The sequence below is a fragment of the Alligator mississippiensis genome, chromosome 1 (genome assembly GCF_030867095.1).
Source record: "Alligator mississippiensis isolate rAllMis1 chromosome 1, rAllMis1, whole genome shotgun sequence".
Lineage (NCBI taxonomy): Eukaryota > Metazoa > Chordata > Crocodylia > Alligatoridae > Alligator > Alligator mississippiensis.
In genome coordinates, this window is record NC_081824.1 from 130,726,140 (window position 1) to 130,741,936 (window position 15,797).

At 45.3% G+C, this 15,797-nt stretch overlaps 1 protein-coding gene across 5 annotated transcripts in view; it reads left to right on the forward strand.

The window, feature by feature from the left end:
• ESR1 (estrogen receptor 1) overlaps window positions 1–15,797 on the forward strand; it is a 295,315-nt gene that overhangs the window by 183,513 nt on the left and 96,005 nt on the right. For all 5 annotated transcript variants that reach the window (XM_014605489.3, XM_019488300.2, XM_019488302.2 and 2 more), the window contains 1 exon segment: window positions 14,367–14,702. In XM_014605489.3, coding sequence (XP_014460975.2) covers window positions 14,367–14,702 — 336 coding nt within the window.

Genomic DNA, 15,797 nt, shown 5'->3' on the forward strand with positions numbered 1-15,797 from the left:
GTGTTGGTTGAATTGATTGCCATTAGTTAGTATGAGAGAAAAATGAATTTGCTTTAGTAAAAAGTCTGAATAATGTTTGCTTACATTATTAACTGATGTTAATTCCAAACTCCCTCATCCAAGGTTTGATTGAACTGATGGAGTCATTTAAGAAGTCATAATTTTATTTGACAAAAGAGTTTATTCCAGGTTGCATACGCTGGATTAAAATGAACATCTTTTCATTTCAACTGTATTTTTGCTTCATTTATTTCCTCATCACAAATGTTTATGAGAATAGGTTTCTGCATCTTCGTGATGTTGAAAACTGTTATCACATCTCCCCTTAATTTTCTTTGCTCCAAGCTAAACATACTCAGATCTTTTAGCTTTTCCTCATAAAGTTTATATCACATGTCCATTATCATCTGCATCTCTTTCCTCTGGACCTTCTTCAGTTTCTCTACATGCCTTTTTAAACACCCTGCTCCAATCTGGACTCAGTTTACTGCCAGTGGTCTAAGACATTCTGAGTAGAGTGTTCATATCACCTTTCATATTTTTCATACAATGCTTCTGCTAATGCATTTTAGAATTGCATCTGCATTTTTTGCTACTGCTAGGCTAGTTATCTCCTATTCTGTATCTGTGCAATTATATTTTCTTCACTATATGCTGTACTTTACATTTGTCTCTGTGGAGTTCCCTTTTTTTAACTGAATTTTCCAATATACTAAGATCCCTTTGAATTTTAATCCTACTCTCCTAAGTGTTTGCAAACCCTCCTAGTTTTCTTTTGTCTGCACATGTGATCTGTCTATTTTTCATCCCTGCATCCAAGTGATTAATAAAAATGTTATAAGCGCTGGACATAGAACAGAACCCTGTGGAATCCCACTTGCAAACTCCTTCAATTCTGACATTGATCCATTTATAGTTACTTTGCTTGCGGTCATTCAACCAATTATGTATGCACTTAACAGTAATTTTGTCTAGCCGAAGTTTCTTCAGCTTGCTTATGAGAATAGCACGTGGGACTCTGTGTTGCTTAAATCCAGTTATATTATGTCCACCTCACTTCCCTTATTCATCAAATCAGTTACCGTCTCAATGAAGGATATCAGTTTGGTGATTTTTTTTCTTGACAAGTCCATGATTTTTTCTTGACAAGTCCAATCTGGCTTCTAGTGATTACCTCCTCCTTATCATTACCCATATGTTCACAAATTGACATTTGTGAATGTCTGACATTTGTTGAACTCCTTTTTGAGAACACTTTAATTTCTGAGGGAACTATGCTTTCTTGTAAGATTATTCTGTGCAGTTAATGCTCTGTGAATATTTTAGGACTATAAAATAAATAAAATTCTAATGTGTAAAGTATCCTAGAATTAGTACTTTCCCAGAGTGAAACATCTGTACAGTACTTCAAAAAATATCAGTTCTTCTTTTAAGCCTATAATGCACAATTCTGTGGTCAGTTCTGTGTAAAACAAATACTCCTTCTGCCACATTTTCTAAATATTTTTGAAAATATGATGTAATGTAGAAATAAAATTAATATTTTATGACTCTTTCCTAGTGGGAGGAAAAGTGATATTCAGAACGATTAGAATTTGGACATCAAAATAGGATTAGATAATCAGACAAGTTTCATTGATTGTTTCTAAATAAATATGACGTTATTAGACAAAGTTTTAAAAAACAGGTGGTTAAACTGGATTTGTAAATCCATAGATATAATTTGTATGAATCCTAGCTACATATGCCCAGGTGTTCTGATGTTGAGCAGCTCTTACTGACTTGTATGGTAGCTATTAATATATGATAACTTTGAAAAATAGCTACTTATTTAGCTGACTAGAGATCGATTTAATTTTTAGGGAGCAGAATCACAAAATGTTAACTTTGCTACATGCTAAATTTGTTACACATTTTTCAAAGGTAACTTTATCCTGGTTTTGAGTGATTACCTACATAGGAGGGAAGTGTGGCATGTGTCTGATCCATTTATACCATATACTAAATTAATTTACTAATTGGCAAATGTGTCACTTGAATTTAATAATACTGACTTTTGTTTCCTTAAAATACAAATGGAAATCTTGCAAGAGAAAGATTTTTCATGAGATGCTCACTATTTCCTTTTTTGGTAAAATAGCCCTTCTTACAGTATTTTGGCAGTTCTGGTACCATTACAGGCTGGAATCTGGCATTAGAATGAAAGCATCCATATATATTTCAAACTTAAAGTTTTTGTTTCAAATATGACTTTAGAAATGGTTCACTCAAATGGTAGCTTTATAGAAATGTCTTTCGTAGGAATTAGACCCTGTGCATTGCTCATTTTTCTTTTTCTTTTCTCCTTTCTTTTTTAAAGCCAAGATAAAATTTGATAAGCTGAAGGAAATTTGGAAGCACTCACATATTTCAGAGAGACACTCACTCCCTTTTAGTCCAAGAAAATGAATAATAGAATCACCATGTTGTTTCTCCATCTAGGGAATAAGAGAAGAATTAGTAGTAGAAAATTCTATAAATCTCAAGATGAGCACTGATGCTTATACAGATTTAAAGGGCCTTTCTGTCTGTAGTCATAATAGTTTCAGCAGCTGATATGATACAGGAGGAATAAACAGACTCTCTTAAAAATTTCTAGATAGAGTCTATAGAACCCAGAACAGAACCCAGGTTGTTAACATATAAGACTGCAGATGCACCAGTACAAGGCATGGGAGGTGATAGTGCGTGCCTCTCTACTTTCCACTGGTTAGGCCTCATCTGGAATGCCGTTTGCAGTACTGGGCTCCACACTAAAGGACATAAAGACGTTAAAGAGGGTCCAGGGGCAGGCAACAAAAATAATAAAGGGCTTGGAAAGTAAGGCTGGAAGAGCTAGGCATGCTCATCTTGTGGAAAAGGTGCTTAAGAGGGGACATGATATCAGTCTTCAAATACTTGAAGGGCTGCCAGGAAGGAGAGGAAAGCACCTGTTCTTTCTTGCTGCAAAGAGGAGGGTGTGGTCCAATGGCTTGAAGTTGCAGCAAAGTAAGTTTAGATTGCATATCCAGAAAAACTTCTTCAGTGTTAAAATATTCAGAAAAACTTCATTGTTAGAATAGTGAAGCAGTGGAATGGATTGCCTAGGGAAGTTGTGGGTTCTCCATCACTGGAGGTGTTCAAGAATAGGTTGGACAGTCACTGGTCGGGGATGATCTAGGCATAGCTATGCCTATGTTCTACTATGAGTATTTCACATGCTTCTGGGTTTTCCTGGTTGCCCCTGCTCCAATTTCTCCAATGAGTCAGTTTAGATTTTGTTGATTTCTAATGTTTAGGACCTAAGAATCACAACAGTAGAATAAAATCAACAGGTTTTCTTGTGAAGATATTAATCTATATTTCTCCTTTAAAAATTTTGGATTAGAAACCCTCCTATCCCTTTGTTGTTAGAGTTATCATTTCTTTATCTGTTAAAGAAGAGAGGTAAAAACTCAGTCAAAAACTCTGGATTAGAATAAAGAGCTATGATGTGACTTTCAATTTGACATACTGCACGCACACACACACGCATGCACACAATTTAAACAAAACAGAAAACAAAAAGAACAATGAAATGCCATCATAGGCAATGCATGGGGGGCCGTGGGGAGGGGGGCATGTGTCCCTGCTGAGATTGGCCCTCACTGGTTGGGGAGTGGGGGTGCCAAGAGAAGTGCCAGCCGGTGCCCCCCCTGAGATTGGCACCAGCCAGGGAGTAGAGGGCACCGAGAGAAGCACTGGCTGGTGCCCCCCCAGAGATTGGCACCGGCTGAGGAGTGGGGGTGCTAAGAGAAGCAAAACCAGAAGTGCTAGCAGCAAAATGACTGGGGGACCACCCCACCTAGTCGGTGATCGGCTGCTGGTGCCCCCCCCCCCCCCCGACTCAGGAGGCACCAGGCGCCCATGAATGCCATTAAAAATAAGATCTATACTGGTAACATGCACAATGAAAGTGTTTCATTTCCTTCTTCCTTTTTACCCCAGCAAAACTCTTTGCATGCAGATGCTGTTTACACTTTTCACTGAAGGCTGACCCTTTGTTTTCTTCAAATTAATGGAAAGTGAATTCCAGACTTGTAGGAATCAGCAGAAAATCAAGGAGCTGTTAGGAAGAAAACACCCTAGTTTGCATTATGTTGTCGCTGTTGTTGGCAATCCCTCAATTTGAGGATGATCTCTATTACAGCTTGTTGATGGGTTTTGAGGTGATTTAAGAATCCAATCCCTGAGCCACAGACCCATCCACTGAAGTTGCAGGTCTTTCCGCAGGGGTGGATAGGCTTTAGGCCAGGATTTGGCCTTTTCCTTCCTCCACCCTCTCTTCAAGGATGAGGTGATTTACCTCCAAATGGGCAGCCACTTAGTTGAGATTGCAGCCTCATTGGAGTTGGATGACTGTAAAAAACATGGAAAACAGAGTTGGAGCGATGACATATCCTTGCTTGACCCCAGCTTGGAAGACAAATGGATCTGTCTCCAATCTGCTACATAGAATGGTCACAGTCATCTGATTGCAGAGAAGCCTTAGGACCTTGATATACTTTTCAGGACACCCAAATCTGCTCAACACTTTCCACGAGGCTTCATGATTGATGGAATCAAAGGATTTGGTGATGTCACCAGGTCCTGGTGTTGTTCCTGACACTTTTAGATGGTTCGGGAGGATGCTGGCAAGGATTTTCCTTGCTGTGAAAAAGATGGCAATACCTGATAGTTCCCCCACACTGTCTTATCTCCTTTCTTGAAGATAGTCATTATGTTGGCATTCCTTAGGTTCCCAGGGATCTCTTCATTGTTCCAAATGCATAGAATAAATTTGTGGAGTCCCAGCACCAGTTCTTTACCACAAGGCTTGTAGATTTCAGCAGGTATGCCATGGGGTTCAGTAGCCTTGTTATTCTTGGTTTCCTTGATGACATGCCAGAAATCTTCTAGGATAGGAGGGTTGGTGAGGCATCCCTTTTCAGGGCATTGGGAGGTGGCTATAGGATCCAAACCATCCTATATAATCATAATCCCTGGTGGTATCCACCACAGGGGACTCATGGTTCAGGAGTGCCTCCAAGCTAGATGGAAAGAGCACTTTGATAGATTCATTGTCTTTGAGGAGCATCAGTCTAGCCTGTGGTTGCTGGAAAGTAGGACCATGGGAAACTGGGCTGTAGATGACCTTCATTGCTCAGAAAAATTATGCACGTTATGTTTCTCAGCATAGAGCTTGATCTCTTTGGCTTTACCTTGCCACCATTGATTTTTGATTTCCCAGATCCTCTTTTGAGTTTTGGCTTTTGGGAGTTGCTGCATCTTTTGCTGCTGCTGAAATGAGGTGTCTTCTTGTCAAGCAGAATAGGCCCTTTTCTTCCAGTCATTTAGGGCTTAGATGTCAGTATTACATGTGTTGAACCAGTCTTGGTGTCAATGTGTAGTATAGCCTAGGGTTTCAGCACAGACATGTGGATGATGGCTTCAAACACCTTCCAGACTTCCTCAATGTTGCCTTCATTTGTGGACAGGGCAGAGAGCTTTCTGTGGAGACACTTCATAGCTTCATAGTAGTTTGGGGTCAGAAGGGACCTAATTAGATCATCTAGTCTGACCCCCGCCACTGGCTGGAGCACATGCTGGGATCACACAACCCCAGACAGGTGTTCATCCAACCTCTTTTTTAATTTACCCAAGGTAGGAGCGAGGACCACTTCCCTAGGAAGTTGGCTCCAGATCCTGGCCACCCTAACAGTGAAATATTGCCTCCTAATCTCTAACCTGAACCTATTCTCCAGCAGCTTCTGGCCATTGTTCCTCATCACCCCAGGTGCTGCTGGGGGGAATAGGACTGTCACGGCGGGGTCCTCACGGAGGGCCGTGATCTCCTTGAGGCCCTCTCACCGCGCTACTCCGGCCTGAGGGCACCCTCCATTCTCGCCCGCCACGTCTTGATGGAATATATGTAATAGGGAGGCTGCCTTGTGTTACCTCGGGCCTGTCAGCTCCTGGACCCCTCGTGGGTCTCCCCGTACAATGGGCGCTACCCAAGCTCCCTAGCCTTATGGGCTATGCGTGGCTCCTACCTCCCCTGATACCACGCCCCAAGCCTCGCAGATGTAAAGGACGTTGTCCGGTCTGTCTCTCTACTGTGGCCCACCCTGGGCTCCCTCTCTCATGCCCAGCCTCTTGCTGGGACTCTGATCTAGCCCACTCTGGGCCTCCCCTGCCGGTGTGGTTCCGCTTCGGGACTCTGTAGCGGGCCTCCGGTCCTATGGGCCAACCGCACGGGCACCCTCCCTGACTCTGGCTCACCGCGCTGCTACTCCCTGTCTTCTCAGGGGCAACCGCAGCGCCCTGCCTTGGTCTGAGGGGGATTGCCGCACTAGCCTGCGGCTGGGCTCGCTATGCCCGTGCGCCCACACTAGGCTACTCAATAATACACAAGGGTGTTCCCCCTCTCCGGGGCTCGCCGTGCCCACACAGGGCTACTCAGTAATACCGCCCCTTTCCTGGGGCCGGGGGGCTATGTTCCCCCGCACGCAATCCGGGGTCTCGGTCCCCGTCCACAACCTACGGGTTACGCCCGCGACCCACTGGCCGCGCTCCTCGCCGCCAGCTGCTCACGCACTGGCGTGCGAGTAATTGAGGCCTCCTCCAACCCCTACAGCCTCGCCCAAGCCTCCGGGTGTAATAATACAAACACAAAGCAAAAACACAAGCCCCTAGGCTGTAACATAACCACAAGCCACATGGCCATAACTCATTATCATAGCTCAAGCCTCCAGGGCTATCATGAGCAGTACTTGTGACTTAGGCTCCTTCCCATATCTCGGCCGAGGGAGCTCCTGCCTCTCTGGCTGCTGGCAGAGAACTGCCAGCCTGGCTTTGGCCCTGGGCTTTATAAGGGCCAGGCCCTGCCCCCTACCGGCAGCTGGCTCCCCGTAGTTGCTCCGGCAACCCACAGCTGTGCTCACTTGATTCTGCCAGGGCTCTCTCCCTGGCAGTTTCTCCTCTCTTAGGAGCAGGCACTAAGGTGCCCTGCGACACCTCCCCCCCCCCCCAAGATCCTGACTCACCGAGGCAGATCTTCCCTTCTCCTCAGGTATTGCCGGATTCGGGGTTTCTTCTCGGCCTGTCTTCTGGCACCTGCGGGTAATTCCTACAAACGGCGGAGGTTTTAAGGCGCCTCCTCCTCGCCTTTTACCCAGGGGCGCATCACGTGGGATTTCTTGGGAGCCACCCTGCCAAAGGTAGCCCCGCCCACATTTGCCAACCCTGGTAGGGTGCACTTCAGGCTCACCTTCTTTTGTTTCCTTTCTACAGCCCCCTCATTTTACCAAGCTGGCTTCTTCTCTCTTCCTCAGAGAGTTACTTCCTATTGTTTGGGATGGATTTTCCTCTCCATCCTCCTATGTCCCGAACTTTCTCTTCTTTGGGGCCCTCGTAATGGGTCCCCTCTTCCTACGGCTTCTTCCCAGTCCATAAGCGTTCCCCAGAGCTCCCACTGTTTTCTCAAAGCCTTCTGGGCATACTCTTCTCCCCAAAACTCTACCTCCCTCGGTTGGTAGGTCTTCCATTAGGCCCTTTATATATCGTCACATAGGCCACCCCTCCAATCCTCATATCTATGAGTCTCCTTAAAGTCCACCACTGGACTCGCCCTGGGAGGTGGCTAACGTACACGCATGGCCTCTTCTTCCTCTCTTGATCTCCGCCCAACCGAATTACCTTCGGTGAAGATGGCCCTGCTGCCTCCTTAACTCGGTCTGCCAGCCGCACACGATCTGGTCTCTGTCGTTGCGCCGGGCTAGATATTCCTTCTTTGCAGTGGGGCTTGAGACGTGCATCTCCTCCCCCCTTAAGTTCCTTGGGGTTCTGGCCCCTTCTTTCCAATTTGGGCCCTTGCACCTTCCCTTTATTCTGGGCTTCTGCCACTCTCAGCCCTCTGGGAGCCCTATTGGCTCTATCACCCATCAGAGCCTTTGCCATTTCTGGACTCTGGTCCTTTTGTCTTAACTGTCTGCCTTCCTGAGTATGTCTAGGGTAGCTTAGATCGCCGTTTTTGCGGTCCCCCCTGTCTGGCTCACTGCCTTGAACAGGTATTGTATCCCCCTTATCTACCTTCATTCGTTGCCCCTCTTTTGGTACTACCAGTACCCCAGCATTGTGCTCACTGGCCAGTTCCTCTACCTTTTCCCTCAAGCCATTTAATTCTTTTGTATACTGGCTTGCCCAGCGACTCCATTCCTGTTTGAGGTATTTGATCACAATGGGGATACTTCCTTCCCCCATTCTTGCCACATCGGTCTCAGGGGATTCCTCTGTCATCGTACCCTTTTCTGATTTCTCGGGTTCCCTCTCCTCCTTGGAGCTTCCTCTCCCAGTATTCTTATGGAGCTCCTGATCTTCTTGGACCTTCACCTGTACGGTCTGTGCCCTGTTTACCCATTTCTCAGTCTCTAGCAAGATTTTTCTCAGGGCTTCCAGCTCCTGCAGCTGCTCCTGTTGCTCAGTGCTAATCCTAGATGTATACTCCTCCAACTGCAAGCTTACTGCAGTCAAGCTCTCTCTGTGTGCTTGAGCAACCTGTGTCAGTTGCTGCTCGAAGTCTGCTTGTACTATCCTTTCCTTGACTGTGCTCTCTTCTACATGGGTCCTCAGGGACTGCACCTCTTTCTCTAGGTGGTCCTTTTCTCTTTCCACCTCTTGCCTTTGAGCCCGCAACTCTACACACTCCCTTGTTTTAGCTTTTACCTCTGTCTCCAGGGACTGCTTCTGTTCTTCTAATGCCTCATGGTTGGCCATATATTCTCTTACTTTCCCTATTTCCTTTGTTATCGCTTTCCCCGCTTCTTCTGCCTGGGCAAAGCTCTCTGCCAGCTTCTCTCTAAGCTCCACAACCAAGCGTTCCACCTGTTCAGACCTCTCCCGTCAGATTCCTACGTTCTTACGCATGGTCTCTATTTGCTCCGCTTGGTCACGGATTTCTTCCTGGAGGGCTGCTATGAGGTTCTTGGATACCTCTAGCCGTTGCCTCACTTCCTTTTTTTCCCCTGTCTGGCTTATATCAGGCTCTGGGGACTTCCTCCTCCATTTAGCCAACTCCTCCTGCATTTCTCGCAACTGCTCCTCTCGCTGTCTGCTCTTTTTGGCCTCCTCTGCCACGAGCCGTTCCAATGCTTGAGCCTTTTCTGCTCCTGATGCCATCAGGCGCCTTATCTCTTTGGAACCGCCTTCTTTCTTCCCGGGTTGCACCCGCAACTCTAAAGCGGCCACCTTTGCTTTGGCTTGTTCCTTCTGTGCTCTCACTATCTCTAAGTCCAGCTCTAGACGGGCAGCCTTTTCCTCTGCCTTGTCCACGCGCAACTGCCAGGTGAAGGCTTCTTGCCACCTGTCTTCTAGAGCTACTATTCCTGCCATGGTTAACCCCTTTTTTTTTTTTTTTTTCCCCTCCCTTGCTCCAGACCTGACTCAACGTCCTCACTATTATAACTCTCGACAAGCAGTCTCTCTTTCGATCTGGGCTTTCCTTCTCAAGCCCCTTGATCTCACTGCCCTGTCAATCTGTAAAATAGCCCTAAGGTTCGTTTCCCTTGTCAGGGACACGGGTTCTTTCCCCGTGCACGGCCGTTCCCGGCCAATGCACTAGAATGTCACGGCGGGGTCCTCACGGAGGGCCGTGATCTCCTTGAGGCCCTCTCACCGCGCTACTCCGGCCCGAGGGCACCCTCCATTCTCGCCCGCCACGTCTTGATGGAATATATGTAATAGGGAGGCTGCCTTGTGTTACCTCGGGCCTGTCAGCTCCTGGACCCCTCGTGGGTCTCCCCGTACAATGGGCGCTACCCAAGCGCCCTAGCCTTACGGGCTATGCGTGGCTCCTACCTCCCCTGATACCACGCCCCAAGCCTCGCAGATGTAAAGGACGTTGTCCGGTCTGTCTCTCTACTGTGGCCCACCCTGGGCTCCCTCTCTCATGCCCAGCCTCTTGCTGGGACTCTGATCTAGCCCACTCCGGGCCTCCCCTGCCGGTGTGGTTCCGCTTCGGGACTCTCTAGCGGGCCTCCGGTCCTATGGGCCAACCGTACGGACATCCTCCCTGACTCTGGCTCACCGCGCTGCTACTCCCTGTCTTCTCAGGGGCAACCGCAGTGCCCTGCCTTGGTCTGAGGGGGATTGCCGCACTAGCCTGCGGCCGGGCTCGCTATGCCCGTGCGCCCACACTAGGCTACTCAATAATACACAAGGGCGTTCCCCCTCTCTGGGGGCTCGCCGCGCCCACACTGGGCTACTCAATAACGTACAAGGGCGTTCCCCCTCTCTGGGGGCTCGCCGCGCCCACACTGGGCTACTCAATAATACACAATGGCTTTCCCCCTCTCCAGGGCTCGCTGTGCCCACACAGGGCTACTCAGTAATACTGCCCCTTTCCTGGGGCTGGGGGGCTATGTTCCCCCGCACACAATCCGGGGTCTCGGTCCCCGCCCACAACCTACGGGTTGCGCCCGCGACCCACTGGCCGCACTCCTTGCTGCCAGCTGCTCGCGCAGTGGCATGCGAGCTGCGCCTTCCCTGGCGCTATACAGGGGCTATGTTCCCCCACACGCAATCCAGGGTCTAGGTCCCCGTCCACAACCTACGGGTTGCGCCCGCAACCCACTGGCCGCGCTCCTCGCCGCCAGCTGCTCACGCACTGGCGTGTGAGTATTTGAGGCCTCCTCCAACCCCTACAGCCTCGCCCAAGCCTCCGGGTGTAATAATACAAACACAAAGCAAAAACACAAGCCCCTAGGCTGTAACATAACCACAAGCCACATGGCCATAACTCATTATCATAGCTCAAGCCTCCAGGGCTATCATGAGCAGTACTTGCGACTTAGGCTCCTTCCCATATCTCGGCCGAGGGAGCTCCTACCTCTCTGGCTGCTGGCAGAGAACTGCCAGCCTGGCTTTGGCCCTGGGCTTTATAAGGGCCAGGCCCTGCCCCCTACCGGCAGCTGGCTCCCCTTAGTTGCTCCGGCGAACCCTAGATAACAGGAGAGCTCCATCTTGCTGCAGCCTTTTTCCTGACATCTTCTTCACCTGGAGTTTGGACCCTGATTTGTCTGGAACCTTCCCTCTGGCCTGCACGCCGTGGGTGACTCTGGCACAAGTGTATGGCTTTGGGTAACATAGCTCTGAGGATCATTGAGACACATAAGCTTCTCCACCACTACAAGATCTTGGTCCATGGAGAGGAGTTTATATCAAAGATTATGATGAAATACACGGAGAGATACTATATCAGGTAAATAGGTTCCAACCTATATAAGTCTCTAGTGTGAAAAATCAGCATTAAGACTGTGAATTCCCCTATTGGCAAAACAGGAAGGATCAGAAGCCAATGTTTGCAGTAGTCACATTACCTGAATTCCAGGTCAGTTTGGATGTGATTTCCAGATTCAGCTTCACCACTAGTACTGATATTTTTAAGAGCATGATTCTTTTAGCAATACTCCTGCTGATTAATACCTGCCACCATATGTAGCATATATTAAAAGGATTATTTATTCATTACATTTCCAGGTCTGATCTTCCGGAATTAGGGTGGAAAAACTTGGCTTCACCATTTTTTCACCAGATCCTGTACTTAACATCCATTTGATATAAGGTAGCCCTAAGCTTTTTTACAGCTATAGGAAGAGGCATAACTGGCACAATGCATGAACTAGGTGCAGTGACCAACAGGTTCACTGCTCTGGCAGTGTTGGGGGAATGCCACCTTTTTAGTCATCAAAACATGTTAAGATGCCAAAAACCCCACCATTTTTGACAGCAAAAAGAGGAGGAAATGCCTCACCAGCAGCAGCAAAACTCTATTTTTTGAGTGCAATGGCAATGCACTCTAAGGTGTGCATTGCCATTGCTGCTCTGCCTTCCCTTCCGCTACAGCTGCAGTCACTGCAGGAAAGGTGCAGGATGTGTGTGGAAGGATGGGGAATAGGAGGATAAAGAGACATCTTAGCTCAATTCCAGCATTCCCCGTAGCTCTTAGGCCTTGCTCATGCCTTGCTCACCCACCCATTGTTATACTACTGGCTACAGGAAAAGAGCTAGCAGCCTTGAGAAAATTGTGTTAGTCACCCCTAACACCTTTGTCAAATCATTTCTGTGAAATACCGATGTGGGAAGAAGGAATAACTGGAGAATGTCTTCAGAGTGTCTTTCGCACACAACAAAGCACTATGTCCCTACAAACACTGAGTGATGATTGGTAATAGAGACTGGGAGGCTTATTTTAGCACTCACGACAGGTTAAAAACAATGAGTATTTTCCTTCTATCTTCAGGGCAAGTTTTCCTGTCTGTCTGTTGATTTGAATAATACTCATTACTGTAAGTTCATCTCTTTGAGCAGATAAACGTTAAAAGGTTCTACAGAGGTACACATTTATATTTTGATGAATTAGATGATTTTTAAAGGGAAGCTGCTGTATTGGATTAACAACTATATAATCCAGGATGTGGTGAAGTTATGAAGTGTTTGAGTATGTGTGAGCCATGTAGCTTTCTTTCACATGGTTGAGCCTGCTGATTTCATAAGGCAATTTTAATTCTGTAACATCACAGTGGCAAAAAACCATACGGCAAAATAACTATTAAAGAAGACATTTCTTATTGAATTTTCAGCAGTAATCTCCTAATGAGAATTGCTGTACAAAGAAGTTTTATCAAAATAGGTCTACATTTTTGGTCTCAAGAAACTTTTTGTGGTAAGAAAAATAGCAATACATTTATGAATTATGTAGGAATAGCAAACCTTTTAAAGCACTTGGCTTATAGAACGTTACTTTACGTAATGGGAAGACATAAAATGGTCAAGTAGCAAGTCTGGTGAGAAATTTATGGAATGTAGGCAGACAAGGTTCTTTGGGTAAATGCGATATCTTTTATTAGACCAACTAAATTGTTGGAAAAATTGTCTACCCACGTTCTTAGACCAACACGGCTACAACCAACAAACCTAAAGCATGGAAATGATTGAATCTAGTGTTTCTGGAAAATTAAATTGAATACTATTTAGGGAACCTACAAAATATTAACAAGTTTAGAAGAAAAAGTCTGCCATCTTCATGTATACAAATCTAGTAAAATGTTATCCTCTTCATGAAGATGTTTATTCATACAGCAATCTTTGACCTGGAGGCCATGACCAAGCTTCAAGATGATCTTGACAACCCTTCTAGCTAGAGGAAGTAACAGTGTAAAAAAGTCTCTGAAAATCATTTATAGACATAAAGAACGCACTGTATTTGGAAGGAGTCATTTTGGCTTTTTTATTACATTTTAAACCATATAAAAAACATGAAGATTTGGCAGTTTCAAGACAGCTTTGAGCTAGAGTGCTTTTCAGTAGGTGGAGAAGGTGTTTAATGGTACAACTTACTCCAGGCAGTCAACAGATCCCAAATAACCATGCCTTTTCCTCTAGACTCCAATCTAGCCTCCACCTTCTCTTATTATTGATGTAGCCCAACCTGGCTGCCAGGTAACTTTTTCACAAAGAGAAATTTTACTCTCTGGCAAGGCTTCTGTTCTTGCAACTACTGGTGCTGCTATGGTAATATTCCAAGGATTAATACCTCTTGTGCTAGATGTTATATAAAAAAGTAATGGAAGTGACAATCTCTGCCCCCCAAAAATGTTAGTCTTGCATCTTCACTTGACACTAGGGTTGATATATTATCTGTCTTCTCTTCCTTTCTCTTCTCTGTCTCTCTCTGTTTATGAAGCATTCATTACTAACAAAGAACAAATACTGCTCAGTGATTAGTTTAGGTAACATAATGTTTAGTTAAAATGATCAGTGGATCAAAGCATTGCTGTTGTGAGCAGTTAAGGGGGTTGCTTTTGTGACCTATTGGCACCAAGCTGATGAGAAAGTTATCCCTGATGGAAACTAGGAAAAAGTTTGTCATGGATGCCACAATTAGATAAGTACCTAATTAGGTAGGTACCAAAAACCAGGTACTTACACAGCAAAAACTCTTGCATATCTTTGGAGTTTTGCATAGAGAAAGTTATTGATTTTGGAGGGGGAGAGGGAGGAAGGAGAGGGAGTATTATGTTTGATAAACCTGTCTGATCTGAATGTTAATAAGTAATGGAGTATTCTTAATATTATACATTTACAAATACACATAACTCCTGTCCTCTCCTCATATAATGGTCTAAATTCTGTATGTATGAAAGATTTTTAACAAAATAAACCAGAACAAATGCCACATGGATCTATCAGTAACAGCTGTTAATAGGTTGAAACTATACGTTAGCTATACAGATTTAAGGAAATGAACATCATTGTACTCTTTGTGTCTCTAGGGATCCGAAAAGACCGGAGAGGTGGGCGTATGTTGAAACAAAAACGCCAAAGAGAGGAGCAGGATGCCAGAAATGGAGAAACTGCTACTGCTGAGATGAGAACCCCCACCCTCTGGACAAGTCCACTTGTGATTAAGCATACTAAGAAGAATAGTCCAGCCCTATCCCTGACAGCAGAGCAAATGGTCAGTGCCTTGCTGGAAGCTGAGCCTCCCATAGTCTATTCCGAGTATGACCCAAACAGACCTTTCAATGAAGCCTCTATGATGACCTTGTTGACAAACCTTGCAGACCGAGAACTTGTGCACATGATTAACTGGGCAAAGAGAGTGCCAGGTAAGAAAAACAAAACATTTGAATACTGAAATGAAAAAATTACAGCATGATGAATCTCCCTTTTGCTACTTCTACATGCATGAATGTACATATATACACATCCTTTCCTAATATCTATAAATCATTCAATATATATGTGAAAAAATTACAAGCTTCATGTATTCCTGCTTCATAGGAAGCTTTAGAGGAACACAAGCCAAGCCTAAGAAAACCTTTTTATGGGGGGGAGGGCAGGGAAATACTGCACATTATAATGAATGTGTGGCAGGGGTGCTGGGTTGCCTCAGGCCTGACTGACTGCAGAACTATAGGCTCTCTATAGTTAAAATAGAACAAAACTTGGTGCAGACCTAGGAGTCATTGTGGGCAGTGCATTAAAAACATCAGCTCAGTTAGAAATTATTAACAAGAGATTTGTAAACAAAATGGAAAGTATCATTAAGTCCGTTTATAGAGCCACAGTGCATCCACACTCTGAATACTGTGCCCAGTTTTGCTCGTCACACCTCAAAAAGGATATTAAAGAACTAGAGAAGGTACAGAGAAGAGCAACAAAGATGTTTAGTGGTATGGAGGGGCTTCCACATGAGGAGAGACTAAAGAGGTTAGGCCTTTTCAATTTAGAAAAAAATGTTTGAGGGAGGGTCATGAAAAGGGTTTAGAAAGTGCTAAATGGTGAAGAGAAAATAAATAGAGATTTATTATTTACTGTCTCTCACAGCACAAGAACCAGGGATCATAACATAAACTAGGTAATAAGTTTAAAACCAACAAAAGGCAGTTCTTTTTCACATAGTGGGCATGTCTACATGAAATGCTTACTGTGCATTAGCCTAATAACACTGCACAGTAGTGTGGTGGTTAAAAACTGCTAATAACCTACTGTGCAATGTTATTAGGCTAATGCACAGTGAGCATCACAAATTAACCACGTGCCGGTGCTACTGTGCAGTAACTGTTGTTACTGTGCATTTACTTAGTACTTTATTAAGCAAGTATTAAACTAAATGTGCAGTATCTAAAGCATGGTAATGAATGTGTAGATGCACCCAGTGTGTAATTAGTGTGGAACTTATTGCCAAGAGAAGCTGTGGA